The 26,134-nt window shown below is 44.6% G+C and overlaps 1 protein-coding gene across 2 annotated transcripts; it reads right to left on the reverse strand.

Moving 5' to 3' along the window:
• Nucleotides 1–305: 305 nt before the first annotated feature.
• STOM (stomatin) lies at nucleotides 306–26,134 on the reverse strand. 2 transcript variants are annotated; one of them, XM_034664442.1, is made up of 8 exons: nucleotides 25,984–26,107; nucleotides 16,180–16,208; nucleotides 15,173–15,276; nucleotides 13,994–14,066; nucleotides 12,850–12,932; nucleotides 8,947–9,150; nucleotides 7,887–8,021; nucleotides 306–2,328 (listed from the first exon to the last, which is right to left on the reverse strand). In XM_034664442.1, exons 3-8 carry the CDS (start codon nucleotides 15,182–15,184, stop codon nucleotides 2,134–2,136), a joined length of 702 nt encoding a protein of 233 aa, XP_034520333.1. In that variant the 5' UTR covers nucleotides 15,185–15,276; nucleotides 16,180–16,208; nucleotides 25,984–26,107; the 3' UTR covers nucleotides 306–2,133. The 2 variants fall into 2 exon arrangements, with proteins under 2 accessions (XP_034520333.1, XP_034520332.1); XM_034664441.1 differs by lacking the exon at nucleotides 16,180–16,208 and having other exon boundaries at nucleotides 25,984–26,134.

The following is a 26,134-nucleotide window of genomic DNA, read 5'->3' on the forward strand; positions in this document are numbered from 1 at the left end:
GACAGAAGGGAGTTCCTGTCCTGTTTGGATTAAAGCAAAGAGAAATTAAACTCGCGACGGGTTCAGGGTGTCTGAGGATCTCCAACTCCCCAGGGAAAATAAGTGGGCAGGTGCACCAGAGGGAGTATAGACAAGAAAGATGACAGATGGACAGTTGTAAGCTCTCCTTTTTTTGGCCCACAAAGAACACACGAAGAAGCCAATGTAGCCAGCCCAGGACTGACGGGAGGATCTCACATGCCACTTCTGAAAAATGAAATCCACAGACACTAAATGCAGGCAGAAACAGACTCTCACCCAAAGAAAATGAGTAAAAGTGCACACTTTATTATGTACAGCATTGGAAAGGGAGGCCACGTGGAAAACCTCTTGCAGCAACACTCACCCTAGACCCCTTTTATGCTTCCTCCCTCTCAAGCAATGTAATCCCAACCTACTGGGCTATGAATCCACGAGGCAGAGAGGCGAAGACCGGTATCTGCAAATAGGGAAACTCCAGGAGCAGAAAGAACGGTTACTCGAAGCCTGAGAAGAGATTTTCAGCCAGGATGTGGGGTTGTTTCCTGGTCCTCATGGGTCACCGCCTCACCAAAGAGATAAGATCATTATTTAAAATGAGTACCTTGGGTTCCAAGCCAAAATGCTCCATATATATACCTAATAAACTCAGCTGGAAACCTGGATACATGACTCAAGGTTTCCTAAAATAAGCTTGGAAATGGGGGATCGGGGAGAGGACACTTATAGTCTGGGACTGAAAGAGTGATCTCGCTAAGGACAGAGACGCAGGGTGGCTCTGGGTAGGGAAGACCTGTCGAGGTGAATTCAGAGCCTCAAGAAGGAATGTCGCCATTCAGGTGTTTGGACCAGCAGGAAGAATGCCAGGTTGCTCAGATTCACAGGCATTTGGAAAACTGAAGGTGCTTTCTATTACTGCAGAATAAGCAGCTGTGGTTGAGAGGGGCTGAGCACTTCCTCTTCCGGCTTTGACACAGGTGACAGAAAAAGAGGATTCCGCAAGTAGAAAAAAGACCTAGATTCGTATATATATCCTAAGCTTGACAGTGTCTCCCCAAGCTCATTGGCTACAATGTGCCCAATATATTGTGAATTCCTTATAGTATTCAATGAACAGGACTGGGAACCAAAATATTTCACAGTGTACAGTAGTTAATAGCATGCAGACAGTAAAGCAGAATGGCTTTCTGAAGACATTTTTTTAAAAAAAGTATTAGTCCTTAAGCTATTCAAATGGGTATATAAACAATTGTTTATAGAATTTAGAGAAAGTGTCATTTAAAAAATCAAACTATCGAGAACCTGATATATGAAAATAGGCAAAAGTGAGAAAAAAGCACTTTTGTGACAAGTACTTAGCTGGTTTGAAAGACCACAAGGGAATCATTTGGTCGTAGAGAGGCCCAGAGAAGTTTCGAGCAAAAAAAAAAAGAAAAGAAACATATTACTCTTAAAGGATTTTTGTGACAGTGGATTTTAAAGTATTTCAAGGGTTAACATTATCTTTCTCACTGATCTTGACCATTTCCTCCAATGTTGACAGGTACAGGCAAGAAAACGCCTCCTCTCGAGAGAGGATCATTTTGAAACATGGCCTGGGATTAGAAACTAAGCGGATGGCAGGAATGTTTCCTTAAGATTCCCCGGAAGTAAGGCACGTGTGGCCCAGAGAAGCTGGTCATTGCCTAAGGTCTTTGCTTTCTGCAAAGCATTTGTCCAGCCAGGGTGTCAAGTGGAGGTCATAACTATTTTCTTGCCTTTGGCCTGCCTGCAGAATGACCCAGTGAAAAGTCAAAACAAGCGGGATTGAACCTATTCCATAATGATCTAAATATATGAACTTTTAAATATTGTAAAGAGTAAGAAATTATCTTCTATAAACCACCAGTCCCTTCCCCGCACCCCTTCTCTTTCTCAGTATTTACAAGCTAAAAATCTTCATCTGCTGCTAGGATCACTACACATTCTAAGAACCTTGCAGTCAACATACGGAAAAGGAAAGAGAGGAAGGATAGTCGAGGTCCCACCCTCCTCTCTCCTTACAGGTTACGGGCTGATTTGGTCCCCACTCTACCCTGGAAAGGAAGGGCACATCTCTGTGTTGGCCTCAGCGGCTCAGTGTTTTGCCCCCACAATGCCTTGCAACATGTCTATGGGCAGGGGGAAGACGATCGTGGAGTTCTTCTCGGCAGCGATGGTGGTCAGCGTCTGAAGGTACCGCAGCTGAAGGGCTGCAGGAGACTCAGTGATGACCATGGAGGCCTCTTTCAGGGCCCTGGATGCGTTCATTTCTCCCTCGGCTGCAATGACCTATGGCACAGGAGGAGGGAGCAGTCAAAACGGAGAAAAAGGCAGCTGTCCACCAGCAGTCTTCAAACCTGGGTATGTACATTAAACCTTCCAGGGCCGAGCCAAAACATTTTAAGAAAGCGATTTCCAGTTACCCAGCTTCCCTATGTCCTTTTTCTCATATCTGATTTGCCTGCATATGTGCCTGAGATCAAGACGCCCTCTTTTACTGTGATCTTTGGTGCACGCTTCAGGGGACCGGAGAAAGGGACAATTCGAAATACTGTGTAGGGGTGGAGAGTGACTAATGACTGGATACAAATCCTTTTGCAAGTCAAATGGATTTCCAGTTCTTTGATTTTTAAGAAAGGAAAAAGAACCTCACAGAACTGAAAGTTGATGACCATTAAAAATACTTTCTGAGGAGCGGCTGTGTGGCTCAGTCGGTTGAGTGTCTGCCTTTGGCTCAGGTCATGATCTCAGGGTCCTGGGATCGAACCCCGCATCAGGCTCCCTGCTCAGCGGGCAGTCAGCTTCTCCCTCTCCCTCTACCACTCCCTCTGCTTGTGCTCTCTCTCTCTCTCAAATAAATCAATAAAATCTTTAAAATATATATTTTTTGATGAAGATAGCTGTATAATTTTTTTAGCACATAAATTCAGAGGCAGTGCAAGAATTGCATGGTGTGACTTTAAACAAAACTTCTGTTTCCACCCACTTATTTATGTAAACAAAGGTTCTTAGTCCTTAGATCTATAAAAATGAAAAGTTAAGACCAGAATTGAGTTTAATCTTTTGGCAATACGTAATAGCCAGCTACAAAGACATGAGTTCTTCATCTTGTTAAGAGAAGCATTTCTAGTATAAAAAATTATTAAGGAGAAATTCTGAAACATTTAAATGCCTTGCTTGTAGTCACATGAATTTTTTTAAAAAATTAATTTTAACTTCAATACTAAATGTGTTGCGGTAGAGTAATAAAATAATTCATGACAAAATATATTGTATTAGGAAAAGAACTCGTGGAGGCGGTAGAGTGAAAATACAAGTTTAAGGAGAAAAAGGGACAGTGAAACATGCCCGACTATGAAGAGCTTATCTTCATATTTTAAATAGACGACGGAGTCATTATGTTATTTGAATTTCGCTGGATACATTTAAAAGAATGAGGTTCACAGTTTTAGTGTAAAACGTCAATATTTAAAACATGCCAGAGATTAAATGCTCAGCCAAGTATATCAATTCAAATGAAAACTTTTACAGGTCTATCTAAAATGTGTGATGGGGACATAAGTTTTTCTAAATTCTTTGAGAGGTTATATGAACATAAAAGTTTGAACATCACTGGGATGGTGGGGAGGCTCTGGAGTGAGACAGGCTGGAGCTCAAATCTCAACCCTTAACCAGCTGAGTGTCCTCAAGGGGGTTCTTTAACATTCTGAGCTCCGGTTTCTTCTTCTTAAAGTAGGAGAGCACCTGCCTTCTTGGGCCACGGGGCAGAAGACAGAAAGCTGTACTACGTGTGGTACGTATAAATGGAGGCTGCTGTATAGGAATGGCAAGTGGGAAGTCAAGACCTGATTTTTGGATCCACCTATACCTTGAAGCATAAAAGATTTGGAAGCCAAATCAAGGCAGTTCCTTTTATTTCAAAATCCTCAGAGAAGAGGCGAGAAGATACCAGGATCCTCAAACTTAACTGTACTGTTCCACTAGGTTATTTTCACATGGATTTCAAAATACTCATGGTTCAGAATACTCCCGTGAGAATCAGAATCAGAAACAAGGGTCTTAGGACCCATGGAGTTACACTTACTTATACAGTAAATGTTGGGGAGCTAGGGGTCAAGCCCTGTGCAGGAGCTAGGGAGAGAGAGTAGACCCCCTTGCCTCCTTCAGCAACTGGTCAAGGAGGGGACACAGGCATGAACACAGCCAGCTTCGTCCCAGCGTGACAAGCATCGACAGAGACGGGTACAAGGCACAGTGCTAGCCCTCAGAGGAAAGCAGTTTTTGCAGAAGGCGAGGTGGTGAGATAGAGAAGTTGAACAGGACGGGACGAAAGCTCTGCCGTTTGGACAAAGATGATGAAGAATACTCCCGGCAGCACGCATGGAAAGGTACCGAGGTTAAAAAAAGCGGGTGCGTTCTAGAAAAATGTAAGCGGCTGAATGTGGTGTGAGGAAGAGGGGAGCCTGTGGTGTTTGGTCTGCAGCCTGTAGCCGGTGGGAAGGTGCTGAACAGTTTCCAGCGGGAACCTCATCAGATCTCACTGGAGAAAACATGCTGACAGATGTCTGAGGACAGATGAGGAGACACGGAGAGCTGCTGGTGGGACAGCCCCAGAGAGACCGGGGCCATTTGCCAGTAGTGGGGATGGAGGGAGGAACAGGCTGAAGGGCTGTCAGGAGAGCAGAGTATGGGGCTGACTGGGTACAGGGAGGGAGAGGAACAGAGGTGGAGCCCCCGTTTCTAGGTTTCGGATGCCTGGATGGTCCCATTAGGTGAGATGGGGGAAATTGGATATGGTATTACCGAGAGAAGGCACTCAGTTTAGAGGACAAAAACCTTAATTTATCAGAATGTATTACCCCTCCAGCCACTCAATTAACAGATGACTAGACCCGGGAAGATGAGCCTGAAAGCACGTGCCAGGCATTCTTTCGAAAGTTATGAGAAAGGAAATCAGGAAGGGTGCAAGCGGAAAAGGTATTACATTTCAAGTCGTTAAGAGCTGGTCTAAACTCTTGAGAAAGAGGTTCGGCTAACGTACTGTCAGGCTTGTGGGAGAATCTGTCCTCTTTTGTGCCTGGCTCCTTTCTCTCAAACCGCGCTCGGGGGCACTTGGACGGTAATTCTCTTCATTGCATGGTGCTCCTCCGTGTGAAGAAAGCACACTTTAGCCATTCGACGGCAAGGGACACGCGGGCAGTTTGCAGTTTGGGGTAACACAAAACGCTGCGGTCGACACTCTCGTACGTGCCATTCGGTAAACACACGAGGGCACTTCTGTTGGATACACACTGCCAGACGGTTTTCCAAAGTGGAGGCATCAAATTTACAGTCTCACTAACAAAATTAAGAGCACCAGGTCCTCCCTCACCCACACGCGGGTCTTTTCTTTTTCTTTCTTTCTTTTTTTTTTTTAAACCATTCTGGTGGCTATCCAGTGTGGCATCTGCGTGTGATCTGAATTTCCCTGATGGCTAATTAACTTGAGGAATTTCTCTCTGATGTCTTAGTCTAGAGACTCTCCTACCCTTTTCTTTCACAATTTACCCAGTGAAGAAACAGACTCCCTCTTTTCCATGAGAACCTGAGTATATGATTTTTTGAGTTTTTGGCCTTATGGTGGTTGCACGGGTACTGTATTTTATGGAAGGGAGAGACTCCTTGTGATTCTCTGTGTTCACGCTCATCTTAAAGGCAGTCACTGCCCAGGTCCACGAGAATATTCTAGATGGTCCCTACGGTCTCATCAAGTGGGAGCACAATAATTCAGCATTCTAATCGGCTTCCTCCATCTCCTCCCATTGTTCTCAGGAATTCTCTCTCCTGGCTGGTAAAAACACTTGCACAGAGGCTCTGTCCATCACGGTAAGTCCAGAGGTAGCAGTGAGGAGCAGAGGAGAATTCTAATTTCTACGGCCACTCATAACAGTGTGACCTTGAGGAAAATCACATAAATTTCCTGGGCTTCAATTTTTTCATCTGAATAGTGGGATGGCAAATACGAATTTCTGGAGCCAATTTCAAGCAGTTGAGGCTTGTTACCTGGAGGGCAATAGGAGGGTTCTGAGGTCAAGTCTAAGCTCAGCGGAAAACTGTGCTGTGGTTAATTACTGGCAGGGGAATAGGAGCGTGGAGGGGCAGGATCTGGGCCAGGTTATTTGTCACCTTCAGAGGGTAATCTCTAAGGACCTTTCGGGCTCTAATATTCTAAGTCGTCTGTGTATGAGAAGTTCCATTCAAATGGCTTGGAAATGGGGCTGTTGGTTAATGACACATTCTAGGTAAAAGCAATTCCTAATTTTCAAAATACGAATTAGATTATCGTAGGGCATATTTAATGTTACCAGAAATGTCACTTAGTCTTCTAAATGTGATGACTTTGAGAGAGAGAGCACCTGCGGGTTCTGCGGGATTACCAAGTTGTCCTCATAAGCATTAATTATCACGTTAGGAAAACCTAACCATTCTGGTTAGTAGAAAATTCTGGGCATAGAGTGTCAAAGGATTTACTGTTCTATCTGGTGCTGGCTAAGAAATTACAGTGCCCGATTTGTGGCTTAAAGGGCTTCCTACTAGAAGGTTTTGTGCTTAGCCGATTATCTCCAGCTACTACTGTTTTCCAACAAAAACAACAGATTGGTTTGCTCCTTGTGTCTTGGGAGATCAGTCAAGTTCATAGCAACCCCTCCTATGAGAACTGACCCTCTTCCTCCTCCCATTCATACACAGGCAAGGGCCTGTGGGACCTTATTAATATCTGACTTTGCCCTTTTGACTAAACTTTGACCAAAGAAAATCTCCTTGCTGTGAATTTAGAATCAAGGCTGGTCTGTCCCCTTTAGTGTTCACCTGGGGAGTCAGACACTCTGCCCTCCAGCTGTCAGCAGTGAGGTGGGGCCCAGGAGATGGAATGATAAGCTCCCTTCAGTCTTGACTCCAATTCTGCGGTGTCTGGCTCCAATTCTGGAGACTTGAGTCTGCTTCCCTACCGTGGGTTTGGCGAGATATCCCAGTGTGCTTATGTATTAGCTCCAGAATCCTGTTTCCTAGGTTAGATGAATAGATATTTCCTCGATACCTCTCATAGGGGGCACACACCCATGCGGGCTCCAGAGGTAGGCAGGGATGGGGATGACAAGGAAGAGGGGCGGAAAGCAGACATCAGAGATGTCTGGGAGTAGAGAATACTTAGAAAAAAATAAAATCTTTGAATGAAACAAAATAGGGAGGGAACGAATGGTAAGCACACTGACAGGACTGCCCAGTTGCTCTGAAGTCAGAACTGTAAATTTGTGCTTAGTGGGGGACCGGGAACACACAGTATGGGACACGCAGTCCAGAAGAAGGTAGCTTTACACGCACTGCTGTGCTCACAGGATGTTGTTCAGCGAAACGAGCAAGGTAGAGAACAATAGGTATGGTATGACCCTACTTTCGTAAAACAAACAAGCCCGCAGTCTAACATCCGCGTCAGGTAAAGCCCCAGTATAGACACTAAGCTGTCCCGAGCAGTGGCCCCTGGGGGGATGTGGCTCGAAGCGACAGGGAGGCTTTCATCTTGACTAAACACTTGAGGATTATTTCCATTTTTATATCAATGTTTTACTGTTTTGTAATTAAGAGGAAAACTCAATAGGAAAAACAAACTACAGAAAGAAAGAAATGAAGAAATAAAGAAGAGATTAGAGAAAAGAAAGAAAATAAAGGAAAGGAAAGGAGAAGAGAGAAGAGAAGAAGAAAGGAGAAGAGAAGAGAAGAGAAGAGAAGAGAAGAGAAGAGAAGAGAAGAGAAGAGAAGAGAAGAGAAAAAAGAAAAGAAAAAAGCAAAGCAAAGCAAGGCAAGGCTACCTTGGCGCGGGCCTCCCGGGAAGCTTCTGCCTCTGCAGCCATCGCTCTCTGGAGCTGCACGGGGAGCTTCACGTCCTTAATTTCCACACGCTCCACCTTTATTCCCCAGTCATCAGTGGCGTCATCCAGGGTACACTGTTCGGAAGAGAGGAGGCCAGTGAAGAATGCTCAGCCCAGCCCAGAGGCCGAGGGCAGCTCGGTGGGCTGGGGAGTGGACAGGGCGCTGGGGGAGAGCCGGGAGAGACGTTAGTTCCTCTCTGCCGGGCCGGGTCCCGGGGAGCTGATCCTGGGTCTGTTACTAAGCAGGGGTTGGCAAACTTGTCCTCAAAGGGCCAGATAGTGATTGTTTATCTTCAGTCTCTCTTGCAACTATTTAACCGTGCCGTTGTAGGTCAAAAGCGGCCGTGGATAATACATAAACCAGTGGGTACGGTCTCCCAATCGCGCTTTACTATTAAGACAGGTGGCTGGCTAGCTCTGGACCTAATGTCACTCCGGGTAAGCCATTGTACTTCTTTGTGCTTCAGCTTTGTCCCTTCACAATGGGAGGAATGAAACCTTCCGTTCTGTTTCCTGTGGTGGCTGTGGGCATCAGGTAAGGTCACAGATTTGACACATGTGACCTTTATACAAATGACAAGATCTCGGACTCTAGTACTTCATCTTTTTTGAACAAGTCAGGTGTAACCCATAATCTAGAACTCCAGGAAGTTCAGAATGCATATGAGTCACAAGGGAAGTCATGGGACTCGCGCAGAGAATATAGCTTTCGTGACACCCACACTGTCTTCTAGAACGGCCTCAGAACTCTTACGCTAAAGAAAAAAGGTTACTGCTAATTCTGGAACAAAAAACCCTACGCTGAAGGGAATAAACAAAAATAATGCATGCATCTGAGCTGTTGATTATGAGCTATTTGTGTGAAAAATATTCCCTTCCATTGAGTTTGAGAAAACCCTCCTATGATGAGAAAGGTCGGTCAGTGATTCCCCCCGATTGGATTAGCCAACTGCTAACCCTCTGGCTTCAACTTGGAATTTCCGCCGACTCGCAGCCTCACCTGCATGTTGTGTGCAATTTCTTCTCTGTCGGAGAGGATCTGGGAAAGGTTCTTGGTGCCCAGGACGTTCCTCAGAGTTGTTTGTGCCAGAAGACGGGTTGCCGAGTCGGCGTTGGTGATATTTGCCACGGCCAGGGTGGCATTCTGGACGCGGTAATAGACCACGCCATCCACACTGATTGTCACCGAGTCCTTGGTGAGGATCTGTAACAGAAAGAAAGCCATTTTACACCTGCCAACCAACTCCTTCTTTAACAGGACTATAGGCAGTGTTACTCTAAAGAACATCTGAAGACACCGGCTGATTTTCTTTAGTAAGTGCTACCAACTGAATGTTGTGTGCCCTCCAAATTCAGATGCTGACACCCAACCCCCCATGTGATGGCAGGAGGTGGGGCCTTTGGATGTGATTAGGTCTTGAGGGTTGAACCCTCACGGTCATCTAAGAACAAGGAAGGAGCCCCTCATATAGGCACTGTGTCTGCTGCTACCCTGACCTTGGATTCCAGCCTCCAGAATGGGGAGCAATAAATTTCAGTCATTCATGAGTCACCCAGTGTATGGGATCTGGTTATAGCCGCCCGATGGTTATAGCCGCCCGAATGGACCAAGACACCAAAGCATCCAAAAGCTAACAATGCCTTTAGAATTTTAACAAAATACGTCCACTTATTCATGAATTCCTTCAATCACTCAACACATTTGGAGACACCACTCGTACTTTCAAAGACAGTGGGGAATCGAGGAAGCCTTAATGGGACAAAGGAGGGACAGTTGTAGGTGGCAGGGGTGACACCTGGACTACGTCTTGCAGGAAGAAATAATTTCCCGAGGGTGGCGTGAGAGCATGCAGGGCAGGGAGCACAATGCACGAGATGGCACGGTGCTGTGGCAGAACCTAGGCTTCATGAACTCTCTACAGCAGCACAGTGAGGTCGAACCGAAGGGAATGAGGACTGTTGTTATAGGGAGAGGTCAGGGTAAAAATATATTTTATAGCATGCTACATAAAAATGCTTTCCAGGACATCATGCGTCAATGCTTCTTCCTACCCCTTTCAGGGCGGCTCCTTATCCTTCCCACTCCCTCCTGCACACACGCTACACAGGACAAGCAGTAGGTCCCACAAACACCATGTTCCGTATCCCAGGCCTTTGTGCCGGTGTCCCCTCTGCTTGAATGTCCTCTCCTCTCCTCTCCCTCACACCATCAGATGGGTACAAGATTACTCATTATTCAAGACACAACTCAAATGTCTTTTCCTTTGTGAAACTCCCCTCCCTCAGCAGGGTTAAATACTTTTCCCTTTGCACCTTACTGCAGTGACCACCTTACTGCAGTGACCGTGTTGCTGGTTGACCTCATTGCCTCTCTACTGGACTATGCATTTCTTTTCTTTTTTCTTTTTTTTGAAAGATTTTATTTATTTATTTGACAGAGATAGAGACAGCCAGCAAGAGAGGGAACACAAGCAGGGGGGGTGGGAGAGGAAGAAGCAGTCCTAGCGGAGGAGCCTGATGTGGGGCTCGATCCCATAACGCCGGGATCACGCCCTGAGCCGAAGGCAGACGCTTAACCGCTGTGCCACCCAGGCGCCCCTCTTTTTTTTTTTTTTTTAAAGATTTTATTTATTTATTTGACGGAGATAGAGACAGCCAGCGAGAGAGGGAACACAGGCAGGGGGAGTGGGAGAGGAAGAAGCAGGCTCCAGCGGAGAAGCCTGATGTGGGACTCATCCCAGAATGCCGGGATCACGCCCTGAGCCTAAGGCAAGAGGCTTAACTGCGCTACCCAGGCGCCGGGACTCTGCATTTCTTGAGGGCAGTTTGTCTTTGTTATCTCCAGCAGTGGCAGACTGTTGTATACAGAGCAGGTAGCGAATAAACGAGAGATGACCTGAAACGACCTGAAACGTGATCCTAGGAATACAGTGATTGAGGCAGAGCGTGGGAGGGAGGGTCAGGAGACCTGAGCTGTGCCTCCTGTATCTCCCTTGGTGATCTCTAGCGAGGCTCTGAAACTGCTAGACCTAGAGAGTCCCCATCTGTGACACGGCGCTAATAAGGCTGCCCAGTTCTATGCAAATTGCTTGCAAATTGCTTTGAAGTTGAAGACCCGGTAGAACCAGGCTCTTTCCCAAGTGGGAAGGGCTCTGTAAACGGCAGGCAGGAAAGACAACGGTCTTCCATAGCTGTTTATCCCCGTCGGGCAGGAAAGCAGTTATCTTTTCTTCTGATAATCTAAAAATACTTCTAATAGTATATTACCATCTTTGTGTGAAAATTAATTATTTCCCATGATGTGATAGGAAAATGTGTACCATTTCTAAACAGTCTCTTGCCCCTGCGACTGCCACAGCCAGAGCTTTCTAAAGCTTCAGCCTCTCTGCCTACTGTTTATCGTGGGCAGAGTTTTTATCTTCCTTCATATTAAATTCCCAGGGGATCGGAAGAAGGACTGCTTGCCAAGTTCCAATCCACTCCGCGTTCAGCAGCTCGCAGGAGAGGAGAGAGCCGTTGGAAGGCAGCAGCGTCCAGCAAGCCTGCCAGATGTCTGCAGTGTTTACAGAGGAGAATGCCAGGATTCCCAGCGGTCCTGCCAGGGGCTCCTTGTGAGGGTCAATTTTCTCTGAAAGATGGGAACACATGCAGAGAAGACAGCACAGCTCTTAGCCTTGTTCTTGTGGGTAACAGTCATTCCTGGTGTCCCTACCTGCATGTGGATTATAAAGGCCGACCTCACCCACTACTTGGATGGGTACCAGCAAGGAGGTTCCTACGCTGGTTCCTGGAATCGGGGATAAGAGAAGGCCACAGGGCCAGGCTCCACCTCCCTGCTGTGCGCCTGGCCCCTGGCCAGGAAATACTTGACATTATTCTTCTGTCCCTCCCTTCATCCTGTTTCCAGGCTTTCTATCTGCCTCGGTCATGATGCCTCCCCAGACGTGCGGCCCAGGATGGCCCTCACTACGTCACAGGCCATGAGGGAGCGATTGTCGGGTGCACTTAGCATGGAGCATGGAGCTGAACGTCGCTCCCGGCTCCACCACTCTGGTCTGGTGGAACCCCCTTGCCCCACGGCAGTTACACGCTTTTCCAGGATCCTGCTGTGAGTTTCCACTGTGATATTACTTGTGAAGGAGTTTGAAAGAGCTCGGAGTAGTTACTGCTATAAAGCATTATATGCTTCATCTAAAATGCCAAATGAGCAGCTCCTAAGTCTTTATCTAGAATACAATCAAGAACTTTAAGGAGAATATTGTACTACGCCGGATTTTCTATCAGAAACCCATAGCAGAGAAATGTGGCAGGAAGAAGGATGACGAACTTGGTAATGCAAACATTACACTTCCGTTAACATCACGCCACGCTTGGTGATGATACACACGTACGCAGCACTGAACTACTTACCAGCCACTGTTCTAGGCACTTCACGTGTCACGTCTCAGGTAGTCCTCACAAGAACCTTCTAAAGCAGGTTCTCCTAGGGATGCCTGGGTGGCTCAGTCATTTAGTCAGTTAAGCGTCTGCCTTCGGCTCAGGTCATGATCTCAGGGTCCTGGGATCAAGCCCCACGTTGGGTTCCTTGCTCAGCGGAGAGCCTGCCTCTGCCCCTCCCACCTGCTCGCTCATGCGCTCTCTCTCTCTCTCTCTCTCTCTCTCTCTCGATCTCAAAAAAAAAAAAAAAAAAGAGTAGGTCCTACTATTATGACCTCTAATTTTACAGATGAGGAAATTAAGGCACAGAGAGGTTAAGGAACTTGCTCAAAGCCACACAGTTAGAAAATGGTGACAGCAGACAGGCTCTACGCCCATGCTCTCACCACCAACATATTCTGTGCTTTCTCATCGCCAGTGACTTTCACACATGACCTCTGTTATTGATGGCAAAAGCCCACCTTACCTCCTGAGGAGGAATGTCAAATGAAATGGTCCTCATGTCCACCTTGATGAAGTTGTCAGTGCAGGGCAGAATAAAAAACAAACCTGCAACAAAGAAACATAGAACACTATTGAGCGATACCGGCACCTTGTCCGTTCCCTCTAACAGAACCAACATAGCCAGCGGAAAGCAGCCGGTTCGTCTCAGTGCACGGGCCAGACGCCCGGAATGGTATCCTCTTGCTCTCTCCCCCCACCCAACTGCTGCCACCGAGGCCCGTGACGTCATCTCCTGACTCCACCGCCACTGGCCATCTGGGTTTCACTTGGACCAACGCAATCCTTCCCATGTCTTTCTAGGTCTTCCAGGTTCTCTCCTTTAACCCGTTTTCTCAACCGAAGCACAACAATCTTTCCTGACCTATGGACCCCTGAACGTGCCACACGGGGTCCCTCTTTGGCCGCTCCCCTCTCCTCAAGCTCCGTGCTCCCTCTGGGCTGAGCTACCCACAGGCCCCTGGGCCCACGACACTGCCCCTACATCGCTCTGCGCCATGTTGCCATTTCTGCTGGGAACACCGCCCCTCCGGCCAACACCTCTCCGTGCCTCAAGACTCAGCTGAGATGTCACCTCCAAAGCCTGGTCTCATCCTACTAGTTGGGGTCCGTCACCTGTCTCTGGGTTTCCACAGCTATCTGCAATGACTCGGTCATAGGACTTATCACATGGGATTGTAATGGCTTCCTCTTAATGCCCGCTAGACAGCAAGCTCCTGGAGGGCAGGAACTATATTTTAGCCTCCCTTGAATTCCTAGAGCCTGGAATACAGTAGGGGCTTAAGGGAAGTTTGCCCCAAAAAAGGCATACAGAATAAAATCTAGAAAGCCTTTAGGAGTAGGAATTCTCATGCTCAAACTTCCACAGCTGTGGCTATTCTTGGCCCAAAATAATCTTATCAGCTGGGATGGGAAGGGGAGGGAAGCCCAGGGAAGGAAACGGTGATTGTAGGTGATTGTAGCACGACTGGCCAGCACCACTGCTATTGTTATGTGGTGTCTGTTACAGTTTTCCAAGTCGACAGAGAAGGGACCCATGTGAGGGAATTCACATCAACAAGAGAAGAATTTCAGTCTCCAGGTCAACCACCCAGAATTCTAGTACTGACCAGGTCCTTTGGCTCCTCCTTGTAAAATGCGACCCAATCTAAAGATGATGGCTCTTTCATATTCTTTTATGATCTAGGTTAAAAACACAAATAATAATTTAACATGAGGAGTACAAACATTTATATATGCTATATATTTATAGATGACTTCTTAAATATATATTCTGTTCTAAACAGGTTAGATGCCTCTATTTTGTTTTTTCTCTAAAGTCCAAAGAGTATCAGGGTGCCTGCCTGGCTCAGTCTTTAGGGAATGCAACTCTTGATCTCAGGGTCATGAGTTTGAGCCCCACGCTGGGCGTAGGGATTTCTTAAACACATAAAACTTAAAAAAATAAAATCAAATCCAAACAGTATCTATAACTAACATGTCCAATGTTTAATTACCAAGCGCATAATACCAAATAGTATTTACTATTTTTTTAACTGATTATAAAAGCAATAGATAGTCATTGTATAAAATTTGGGACATTTGGGTAGTATATAGCAGCAAATCCGTAACTCCACTCCTCAGCCATTAACGTCATCGTTCAGTTACTCATGCATTGTTAATACAGAGAAAAACAACAAAAAACAACTGAATTTCCCATAGCTTGTCTCCCGATTCCTTTAAATTATAATAATAAACTTATCTGAAAATTCTTGGAACATATTTTACCTTCCTAGGAATATGTAAATGATAGTCATTTATCAAAGTATTAGTAACTTTATGGAAAAAATAACCAGCCATGGGGGGGCGGCCCTAACCATATGCCAGGCATTGGGATAAGCATGTTTAAATACATCATTTAATCCTCACAACAGCCCTATGAAGTGGGTGTTGTTACTTCCTCCCATTTTGCAGGGAGGAAATGTGGCAAAGGTCACACAGTGAACAATGGAGCCAGCAAGCAAAGCCCAGCGTCTTGACTCTGGACAGGACCACCCCACATTCCTGATTTCAGAAGATTTCAGATGGGGATCCTTACTCTAACCAATGAGAAGGACTGCCTGGACCATGGCTGAAAGGAAGTCCCCAAATCCCATTACAAGAGGTGACTGGAGGGAATTTTCCAAGGGAGAGATGAAGGAAAAAGAATTCAGGCTGGTAGGTCTCTCTTTTTCACACACATACACACAATGTGGGCTTATGTGGTGACGGGTTGACCTCTTTGCAGACTCAAGTGACATATTCTTTACCTTTATGCACATCCATATCGATATGGGGAAAGTTATAACCGTGAACAAGAACGAGACAGCCACCAAAATCCAGCCACAAGGTCCAAGGCCCGTACTGGGGCTATCTGTGAAAACAAAACATATACAACGCTGTCATTATTATTAGCACATTCCCACCATTTTCCTCCTCTGTTCACTGAACACACGGATGCTTGTTGGCATTTACTGTCTTACATGGATTTCCCCATTTCATCCCTGTAACAACCCTGACGTGCAGCTGCTACTTTTTCTCATCTACTTAACGTGACAAGGATTTCCCACTTTATTTTTTATCCTGAAAACATTTATTAGGCACCTAATATTTATTATGTCTTGTGCTCTGCACTGGAGTGGTGAAAGTGAGTAAGATCCGATCCCAGCTATCAGGAAAGTTCAAGTTCAGGGGGCAAGACAGACAGATAATTATAACATTAGGAAGTAAGTGTAGACATAGACTGTCGAGCATTTTGAAACCACAGAATAGGGGTAACTTACACAGCTGGGACAGAGGTGACAGTGGGGTGGGGTGGGTAGGTGACGGTGGAGGTTGTCAGAGGGGCTTCCTGAAGGACATAACAGTTAAGGAAGATACCAAAAGGGCGGGGAAGGAAGGCAAAGAGCATTTAAGCTGACAGGCAGCTTAACTAAAGGTGAACTGCATGGGAGTTCACGGGCACCTGCACCGTAATTTATTACCCTTCTCCGGATGATTAGACACGCTGTTTCTGGTTTCTTGGGATCATTAACAATGTATCATAAACATCTTTGTACATAGCTTTCCTCTCACTTTTCTAATTGCTTCCTTTCCTGCAACATGAACTAGCTCTTGTCTTACCAGGAAGGTAATACATGCTCCACTGCAAGAATTTCAGAAAAAGTATAAAAAGGGGGAAATTATTCAATCCAGAGATGATGAATATTCTTCCAAACCACACACATTTTTAAAACTAAAATCTGTGAACTATTTTTCTCCCCTCTATTATTCTCACCTTTTTTTTTAGCCTTTGTTGCTACGCATCTGTGCTTAAAAAAAAAAATATGTTATTTATTTGAGAAAGAGAGAGAACACAAGCAGGGCCAAAGGGAGGGAGAAGCAGACTCCCCGCTGAGTAGGAAGCCCACCTCGGGGCTCGATCCCAGGACCCCAAGATCATGACCTGAGCTGAAGACAGATGCTTAACCGACTGAGCCACCCAGGTGCCCTTCATCTGTGCTTTTTATGTTTTAATTTTTTTTTATCAGTTATACTTGTATAAAGTTTAAAAAGTTCCAAAGTTCTCCAAGATTAGTACAAAAAGAGAGCAGTCCCCTGCTTACCTCTTCCAGTTTTGCTTTCCTCAAAGGCAACTGCTCTCTTGGCTGAGTATTTTGGTCTATGCCTCCATGTTTCTAAATAAAATGCTGATTTTGTTACTTGTTACTTGTTGCTTTCTCCACTTTGAGCATGACTTCCACTATGGAAGAGGATTTAGCTTCTCTCCACCCCATAAATATACCCCTCCTTCTAATTATATCATCATTTTGGTTAGGTTTTTATCAAATTTTACATTTCATGAATATGTAAATGCGATTCAAAGCTAAGCCAGGTAGGGATGTCTAATTCGTTTTTCTGTCCCATACCACTTTTTGGTTTTTTTCTCCATGTCTTGCTTTTTCTTTCTGCTTAGTTTTTAATGCATGTATTGATTCAACCTCAAAGCTCTCATCAGTGGTCTGTCTCCTCTCACAAGGGTCAGGTATTCTACCAATTTCCTCTTCTAAGAGAGTGTGTCTTGAAGGAGTGTCTGGACTTGCTCTCTTCGGTGGTGCGAGCAGCTGGTCCGGGACTGCCTTTCCCTCCCATCCTGGGAAACCGCCTTCACTTCCTGGGTTGTGTTTTCCACTTTCCGTATCCAGCATCTTCCACACTCCTAGTTTGTTTTTTCCTTTCTGTGGGGGGCGGAGGGACAGAGAAGGCCCAGGGATACGATCACTTCTCTCATGAACCACAGAAAGCTTCTGCAATATTTCCAGGAAACTGTCTTAATAACGAGGGAGACTGGCAAGAGGGGAAGAGGCAGGCCGGGCAGTGGTTATGGCTTGGAAGGGCAAAGATGGCAGGGAGACAGGCCTTTGAAGCCACAGCAGGCCAAGAGATGAGCAGAGTTGAGGCTGACAACATGGGAGAAGAGGGACACAAGGTGGCATCCAGGTCAAGTGCTCTGAAACACAGGATGCAAGCCCAGAAATACTACAGATGACTTTGTGGTTTTCTGGTCCTGTGTCCCAGTGTGAGGTAAACGTCCTACGCACACCTGAATAAAAGTGCCCTAAGTTAGTCTCCCGGAGGTTTCCGAGTTATAGTTTGTGAGGTCGTTGACAATTTACTGAGAGGATATTCCAAGCGAGGACACAATGCTGCTTGTGCGGAAAGTTCCATTAGGCATTATTACGACTGACGATAACCACAACTGTCACTTATAGATGATGTGTCACAAGCACTGTGTTCAGTTACTCGAGATGTGTATCTCATTTACTCTTTACAAAGCCCTGTGAAGTTAAGTATTTCTTTTAAAGATTTTATTTATTTGAGAGAGGGAGAGAGAGAGAACACAAGCAGGGGGAGAGGGAGAAGCAGACTCCCAGCTGAGCAGGGAGCCTGATGTGGGGCTCGATCCCAGGACCCCGGGATCACGCCCTGAGCGAAAGGCAGACACTTAACCGACTGAGCCACCCAGGCACCCTAAGTATTTTTAATTCCATTTTACAAATGAGGTAACTGAAGCAACAAAGCCTTCCCAAGACCACACTGATGGAGGAGGACCTGGGATTCAAACACAGGTCATCCTACCCCAGAGCTCATGTTCTAAGTAATTCACTCCTTCGGTCCTTTGCATCTGAATTAAAAAATCCTCACGAAAGGAGTTTTCGTGTTTGGAGCACTTTCTCAAGACAGTATCCAACTGGGAAAGCATGGTAGGAGTTCTGAGAATGGAATCTGATATTCCTACGGAGGAAGGCCTCTTAATTCCAGCTGGGCCTATTTATAGCACGACAGTCTCGAGGCTGGTGGCCAGGCTCAGGTCTAGGCTTCCAAAGTGAACTGGGTTCCAAACAAGGAACAGACTGGCCACAAATACTTTTCTGACAGCATTTGGTTCCTTCTAAAATACTGCCCAAGCCTCCTGTTTCCAGGCAAAGCTCATAGCTCTGTGTCCTGAACATATTGGACTATAAACTCTCTGAGGGCAGCGATGTTTCTTATTCTTCTCTTGCTCCTGCCCAGTCTTTTCTCGTGTGTGTGTGTGTGTGTGTGCATACGTGTACACGCGCTCATTTCCACTGTGACGTGTTTTCGAAAGCCCCACATGAATACATGGGATTACAAATGAAGAGGAACAAGAAATGAAGTGGGTATCCTAAAAACTGGGTTGGTCTTTCACATCTCGAATGCTCCCCTAGAAAGAATCGGTGTATACCCCGGGGATGGCACTGTTTCGTATTATGCTAGTGTCTAAACTATCCCATTCTCAACCCTTGAAATTTGTCCGCATCTGGTATGAGCTCCTAAAAGGTATACAAATCACATGCCTCGGACGGGTGAGGCTTCGACTTTACCAGGTTATCAGTGAACCCTTCATCCTCCACCATTTCTGGGCCAAAGAAAAGAAATTCTCAGTTACTCCCCCAGATTTCATGAAATTCATTCCCTTCAAGTTTCTCATTCATTACCTTGAAGATTGGATCCTCCCTACCAGCTGTATGAAGTCAAAGACAAGTACTGAGCAAACAGCATTCCTGAGATACTCTGGTTGCTATTGCTGGGTGGGAACACTCCTAAAGATTAGTGATCCCATGACACTTGGTCATAAATGCTACTTGGCCACGGTTGATTTTTTTCTTTGACTACCAACTCTTCTGAAAACTGCATTAAATTTTTAGCTGACCAAAGCAAGGTTTTGACAATGGATAGAAGCGGATACATCAACACTGTTTAACTCAATATTCAAATTGGGCTTATCTCCAGGGAACTGACATAAATTTTTAAAAAACACTGTTTTTTTCTCTTATTTTAAAAGTAAAATATTGTCCCTATAAAAATTTGAAATTGTAGCTAAGGAAATTAAAGAAAGAAAAAGAATCTATACTTTCATTATCTCTAGAAGGCGATGATTTTTCTGCCTTGCTATGTGTCCTCTAAACCTTTCCTACCCTGCTTTTTTTTTTTTTAATGACATAATGGTATACATAGTAATTTTGAATCTGCTTCCCCCCTATATTGTGAAACCTTTTCATGTCAGCACATACTCTTCATTATTAAAGGTTGAATAATAGCCCATTGTTCCATGAGCCTAATGAACATTTAGGTTATGTCCAATTTTCCCAAACAGAAACTCTGCTGCTCGCATATACACTTAGTAAAATTTCCATGCGTTTCTATTGCGCAAACTAATTTTGCTGAAAAGATGAAACTGCATAATTCTTAAATTTCTCTCATTCTGGAGGTATCTTTAATTATTACTAATAATAGCCATTTATTGAATGCCTATCACATTGCCACCCACAAGTGGATTCCTTATATACCATCTTTCTAATATTCACAAAAGTCTGTAAAGTAGGTATGAAATATTCCTCCTGGAGTTCCAGGGTAATAAAGCAATAGACTTTCTGAGCTGAGACAGAAGAAAACAAACGAAACCACGAAACAAATGAAAACAAAACAAAACAAGTTGTATGGTAATTTTTGTTGGGTTAGCATCCAAAAAAAAGCAGTAAAATAATCTTTTCAAGTTGATAACACAGGCATAATTTCAGAACGCTGCATGTTGTTCATGATACGGTATCAGCTGATTTTCTAAAAGGTCTACAGAACTTGGCACTACTGGAACTCATGTGCAATAATAAATTCCATTTATCATTGAGATTTTGTTCTAAAGTTCAAAAGATTAGATTTCCTCTTCAGGGAAAGGCCAGAAAGGTCTTACACAATATCTGAAAATCTAACTCGGGATTCGTTTGCATTAATACACACAAAATGAAAAAGATGAGCCCAAGGATTGTTGCAAGGCCTGCACAGCAACATTTAAGGTCCATCTTTTCCTTCCCCTTTCCTGGAAGGCAAGTGAGGCAGTTCACTGCTTCGTGCATTGCCAAGAACAGTGCTGTTTGGGTGGGGAGAGATAAGAGGGCTAGGAATTTGGTATCACAAACACGCTAACAGCATGGTCCTGACAGCATTTTTTAAGGAGCAACAGTAGGTCGAAATGAAAGGTCTTGGCAATTTCTGAATTTTTCTGAAAGGTAGAAATATTCAGGATATAATATTTCTGATTATATCCTCCCTCTCCTTCTGCCCTTTCATGCCCTGCTCGTGCTCGCTCTCTTTCTCAATCAAATAAATAAAATCTTTTTAAAAAATAAAAATAAATTAAAAAAAGAGAAAGACAGGAAGGGTAGGGAAAAAACAGAAGAAAAGGAAAAGAAGAGAAATGGAGAAAAAAAGTGAAGAGAGAAACAAAAACAAGGCAGCACACTACAGAGAGAAAAATGACACCAGGTGGAGCGAGAGAGGGGCAGAGCTTAGCACACAGTAGGGACTCAATAAATGTATGTTGAAAAATGTCAGTATTTAGTTGGAGATCACAACTTGCATTTGTTTGGGCAGAGGCTTTCAAAGCAAACAAGCACACACTATAACCCATCTTTCAAATGATTATTTTAATTAAGCGTGGTTTATAGTTCTTCGAACGCCCTTATCCTTAAACCTCTAGGGAAGAAATTATTCTCTGGGGTGGAGTGGCTTCAGGCCAGACGGTATCAAGTTAAGAACCATGGCGGGAGACAGTACCTCTTCCTCCCTATTATAAACCATCTATGGCTACAATACCGCACCAAAAGATCCGATACTGGTGAAGCATTATGGGATCTGATTGATAAAATGTGTTATTAGAATACCATGAGATATTAGAAAAAGGGAATGGACAAACCCTTTTAAGAAAGATTTCCAATACAAGTTGAAATAAAGGAGTCCTTTGCATAGCTTGAAAAGAGTAAGGAAATTAAGTGTAAATATTTTCTTTCCCAAGCATCTTGGGGGTTTTCTGTAGCTTTCCTCCATTCGACTGTTCTAGCCCTAAAGCAGGAGGAAAAAGAGGTGAGGGTGTCATGAGTAATTTTAAATTAGAACCCCCTGAGTCTTAAATAGGCCCCCCTCTCCAAATTGCCTAAAGCATTTTACCCCCTCTAAAACACATTTATCATACTTGTCATTATCCTATTCAAGGTCTATCTTCCTCATAGATTTTGATCTTAAAACAACATAGCACGATGGCTTCAAAGCTGGCTCTGCCATTTATTATTTGTATGATCTTGTGAAAGTTTCTTAATTCTCTGTGCTTCAATCTACTCATTTAAAAATAGGGCCAATAGGAGTACCTCCTGAGAGGGTTAAATGTGAAGATAGACGAGCTAACACGGTAGACATCTAGAGCATAACAGGTACCCAAAAAACATCTCCCAAGTAAATGATTGTTGAATACAGTTCAGAATCATTCTCTGTCCCAAAGCAGTTGTCTGAATGAACATGTATGGGCTGAATATTGCCCATAGCTGGAAAGATAGAAACAGTTATATTCAGAAAAATTGGAGAAAAACAATTTCATAATGTTATGAAGTTAATTAAATTTAGACTAGAGCTGAAATATATTAAGGGAACAAAAGCCCTCCTCCTTCTTCCATTGTTTTTTTCTTCCCCCCAGCTCCTTTATTTGCACATCTTAAAAGTGTCTACAATGAAATTTTTCTCATAAGTCTTTGGAGGGCAACAACATTTTATATAAAAATGGGGGGGGGGCGCTGGCTGGCTCGGTTGGTAGAAGATGCAACTCTCAATCTCAGGGTCATGAGTTCAAGCTCCACAGTGGGCACTGAGCTTGCTTAAAAAAAAAAAAAAGTGGGGGGGCAGACAGAAGCACAGTTCTTCAACTGAGGTCAAGAAGCTGAGCAGTCAGTGGCTAAGAGCTCAGGGTTCTGGGATCAGATTCCAATTCTACCACTAACTTTTCTCAGTAGTAAAATGAGGGAAAAGAACAATACTTATCTCATATAAAAACCAACGAAAAGTACTCGACACTCAGGAAGTATTCAATAAATAGCAGCTGTTATTTTTATTACAACTTAAAGATCATATTGATACAGTTTATAGGCATAAACTTTTCAGTAAGTGAATTGCCTTCTGGGACCTAAGCACTGCTGAGAAAATATCAGGACTAACAATCTGCCTGGGGACTCTTATCTCTAAAGGAGAAACAGACTACATCTGAGCAGGACAATAAAGCTCTAAATCATCTTGCACCGTCTTTCATACAACTTTTTGCCCATAAAGTTAAATTCCCTGCAATAATTACTAGGTTTTCTGAATAGTCATTGTTAACTTCATTCTTTGTTTTCCCCATTAATGAATTATCTCAATAGTTGACATTTCAATGTTTCAAAAGTACATTCACATAAATTTTCTCATTTGATTCTTGAAACCTTGGGAGGCAGTTACTATGGGTAAGATTATGTCCAGGACAGAGATAAAGAATTGGCTAGGGAGGCTGAGACTTACCCAAGGTGACCCACGTAGTAAGTGATGGTATTGAGATCTCAATTCAGATCTTTGAATTCTAAATTCCACTCTTGTTTCACTACACTATACCATCTTACCGTAAGTATGTTCACAACTGGACAAAGTTGGTATAATTTTTACTGTCTGATACTTTATGACAGACATCATCAGAGGCTAATCTACTGAAATGTCAGGCTAAATGCCTGGGGTTTAAGTTTCTTTACCAATCCCAGAGTATAGACAAAGATTCAAAAAGAATGGAGGGGCGCCTGGGTGGCACAGCGGTTAAGCGTCTGCCTTCGGCTCAGGGCGTGATCCCGGCGTTGTGGGATCGAGCCCCACATCAGGCTCCTCCGCTATGAGCCTGCTTCTTCCTCTCCCACTCCCCCTGCTTGTGTTCCCTCTCTCGCTGGCTGTCTCTACCTCTGTCGAATAAATAAAATCTTTAAAAAAAAAAAAAAAGAATGGAGAAAGGAGAATTGATACATACTTCCTTTTTCCCACTGACTGTAATCTAACCTTTTTCCTTCCACATGTCACAATGTATTACCATGACAATTGTAATTCCTTTACCAAGATAATATAAACCCAGACAAATAGTCTATCTGTAATAAGAACATATAATAAGGAAACTTCTTAATACACACACACACACACACACACATATGCATATGCCAGCTTTACTAGACATGGTCATTGGTTTGAGTTAATTTATGACCATTGATGGTTTAACTCAGATTAATTATTAAAGAAGTTACAAAGTTCTCCCCAATCTGATCAGCTGTAACAACTGAAATAAACAAATCAGTCCCTTGATTCTGCTTATTTTCAGGCATTCTCCCAAAGGGATATATTCTGTTGACATGCCTCTTAATTATAATAATACATTTCTTTGCAATCCACCTGCATTATTTCATTACAAAGTGAAGGCACTGGCTCTTGCCCTACTAGGTTAGGTCATATTCATATTCCTAAGACTGTCAGCAAAATCTTATAAAAGGACAGAGTATGGGCTTTTATATTCCACTGCCTCCCTCATAGGCAGCTTTCTGGAGATGTCTTATTCAGGAGGTCTGGATTGAAGCCAGGTTCCTTTGGGCTTTCTTTGTTGTCTCTCACCTTCAGTGAAGTACTGACGTCTGAGAAGGTCCTCTCTGGGGTACACATTTTGGAGGTAGCTCTAGGATAGGGAAAATGGAAAATCACATAGCCCAGCTTTGAAACCTAGCTCTGAAACACACACGTGTGATTTTTCTACTCTGAGCCCTGGCTTCCTTGCTGTAAAATGGTGGATAATGTTTTCCTTGTGGAGCTGTTAGAAGACTGCAATTAGATCATGTTTGTAAAGCACTTAGGCTCTGTTTGACCCATGGCAAGCACTCAATAAATTCTATTTAATAAATTCTAGTAATGGCTTTCCTACCAGTGTTGGATCTCAAAGGTTTATATTAAAAAAAAAAAAAAAGATGCTAGACTTCGCTAGACTAAGCAAAATTTTGTTTGTATGTATATTTTCTGAGGAACACACAGTTTTCATTAGAGTCTGAAAAAACATTCTGTCTAAAAAAAAAAAAAAAGTAATCGTAGAACCAAGAAAAAGAACTTAGAAGTGAAAACTGGTCTGCGACCATGAAAAAACAAAGGGATATTAAGTATAAATATAGATCTTGTGTATTCCCAAAGAACGTCTACAAACAGATTTCCCACTGCTTTCACCAAACCGCTAATACTGTCCTCACAGTCCCTCTGTCTCCCACCAGAAAAGGTCAGGGCACAGAGGAAAGTGTCCTACCCACCTTCCCATCTAGGATAAGACAACCAACTATGAAAGAGGTGGACTGCAAGTTTGAGAGTCGGTCAAAACCCGATTTAAAATATGGCTCCATTAATTATAAACGGAGTGACTCTGAAGTAATTCAACCTCTTTCAGTATTCGTTTCTTCAAATACATCCTTCCTGTTACACTACTGATTTGGGAAAGTAACTCTCCAATGTGCTTAGCAGAGAAAAGTGAGGGATAATTCTTTTGATGCTCCTGGGAAGGGTGGCTGGGTAAAGGAAATGGGAGTTATATTAGATGGGTGGACAAAGCTTGCTTTACAACTATCCAGAATAGTTAAGTCCAATATCATGTTCTTTGTGGGATGCTGGAAAAGCCCACCCAGCCCCCCTAAAATGTCGCTCTCTATGTCAGCCTGTCTGAAATTCCATCCTTAGAAATAATTCCTTTGGATCACTAAGAGCCCCTGGGAGGGACCCAGCACCCCCCGGGGAGGATTGTCACCTCTCTATTGCAACCCCACCCCTACCCCAAGGAGTTAGCCAATAAAGGTTCAAAGTGATAGCCCTCTCAAGGGTACTAGTTCCTTCACAGGGAAACAAAATGGAGCCACTCAAGGTTTTTTCCTTCAAGACAGAGAAGGCCCTGGTAGGGTGGGAGTACTTAAAGAATTCCTGGTGAGAAACAAAAGCCCCGAAGGCGAGGTCCCCAGGACAAAGGGAGTAAAGAGGGGGCAGGATAGGGCAGAAAGTAAAGCTGGGAAGAGAGGAGAAAGAGACTTTCTTCTTTTCTTCCACAAATATAGGCTATTATATGTGAGGGGCGGGGGCAAAACCTCACAGGTCAGTCTTGCTTCTTAAGATGAAATCGGCCAGAGGTAGGGCGGGGGGAGCAGGAGTTCTTTTCAGTTCCGGGGAAGGGGGGCTCACGCTGGGAGTAGGCGAAGGCTGGCTGGAGGGGACGGGGTGGGAAGGAAAGGGGGGTCGCGCGACAGGAAGACGCAGGGTCCTGGGTGTGGGGTGCAGGTTTGCGCCCCGGCTCCACCGCTCGCTGGCCGCGAGTCACTTAAGCATCTCCTTGCCCGCATGCATGCCACGAGATAATAAACACGAAGCGCTGGCCCAGGGCCCCAGCATCTGGCAACCGCTGGAGCACGCGAGCCCCCGCTTGGCTTCAGTGTTGGAAACGTGCCCTGCAGTGGGTGCGTCCCCCGGATGCCCCGCAAGCCGCTGTGCACTCTGCACCCTAACATCCCTAAATCTGATCCCCCAGCCCACAGAGCAGGGTTCACTATTCTCAGCGTCACCGAAGCTTAAAGCAGCGGTCGCATGGCTTAAACGCGACGAAGACGAGCCTGAGACACCCAGGCTGTGGCTCGTTCCCGAGGGGAGGGTTGGGGGCGGTGGGCGACGGCGGGGAGCTCACCCCTGAAGGAGTCGGGGAGCCGCCGGGCTTCGGCGTCTCCTGTTTGCCGCTTCTCAGCCATGCTGCCCGAGCCGGAGGCGCCGCTCTCACGTCCTCGTCAACGATGCTGGAACAGCTTCCGCGAAGAATGCTCTGCAGAGACGCGGGGCCG

The sequence above is a fragment of the Ailuropoda melanoleuca genome, chromosome 7 (assembly GCF_002007445.2).
Source record: "Ailuropoda melanoleuca isolate Jingjing chromosome 7, ASM200744v2, whole genome shotgun sequence".
NCBI lineage: Eukaryota > Metazoa > Chordata > Mammalia > Carnivora > Ursidae > Ailuropoda > Ailuropoda melanoleuca.

Coding starts and splice junctions, on each gene's coding strand:
- STOM (XM_034664441.1), bottom strand. CDS start 26,044: ATGGCTGAGAAGCGGCAAACAGGAGACGCCGAAGCCCGGCGGCTCCCC. Junction 15,277..25,983: donor GCTCCCCGACTCCTTCAGGG/GTGAGCTCCCCG, acceptor TTGTTTTCACAG/ATAGCCCCAGTACGGGCCTT. Junction 8,022..8,946: donor AAATTGCACACAACATGCAG/GTGAGGCTGCGA, acceptor TCTTCCGAACAG/TGTACCCTGGATGACGCCAC.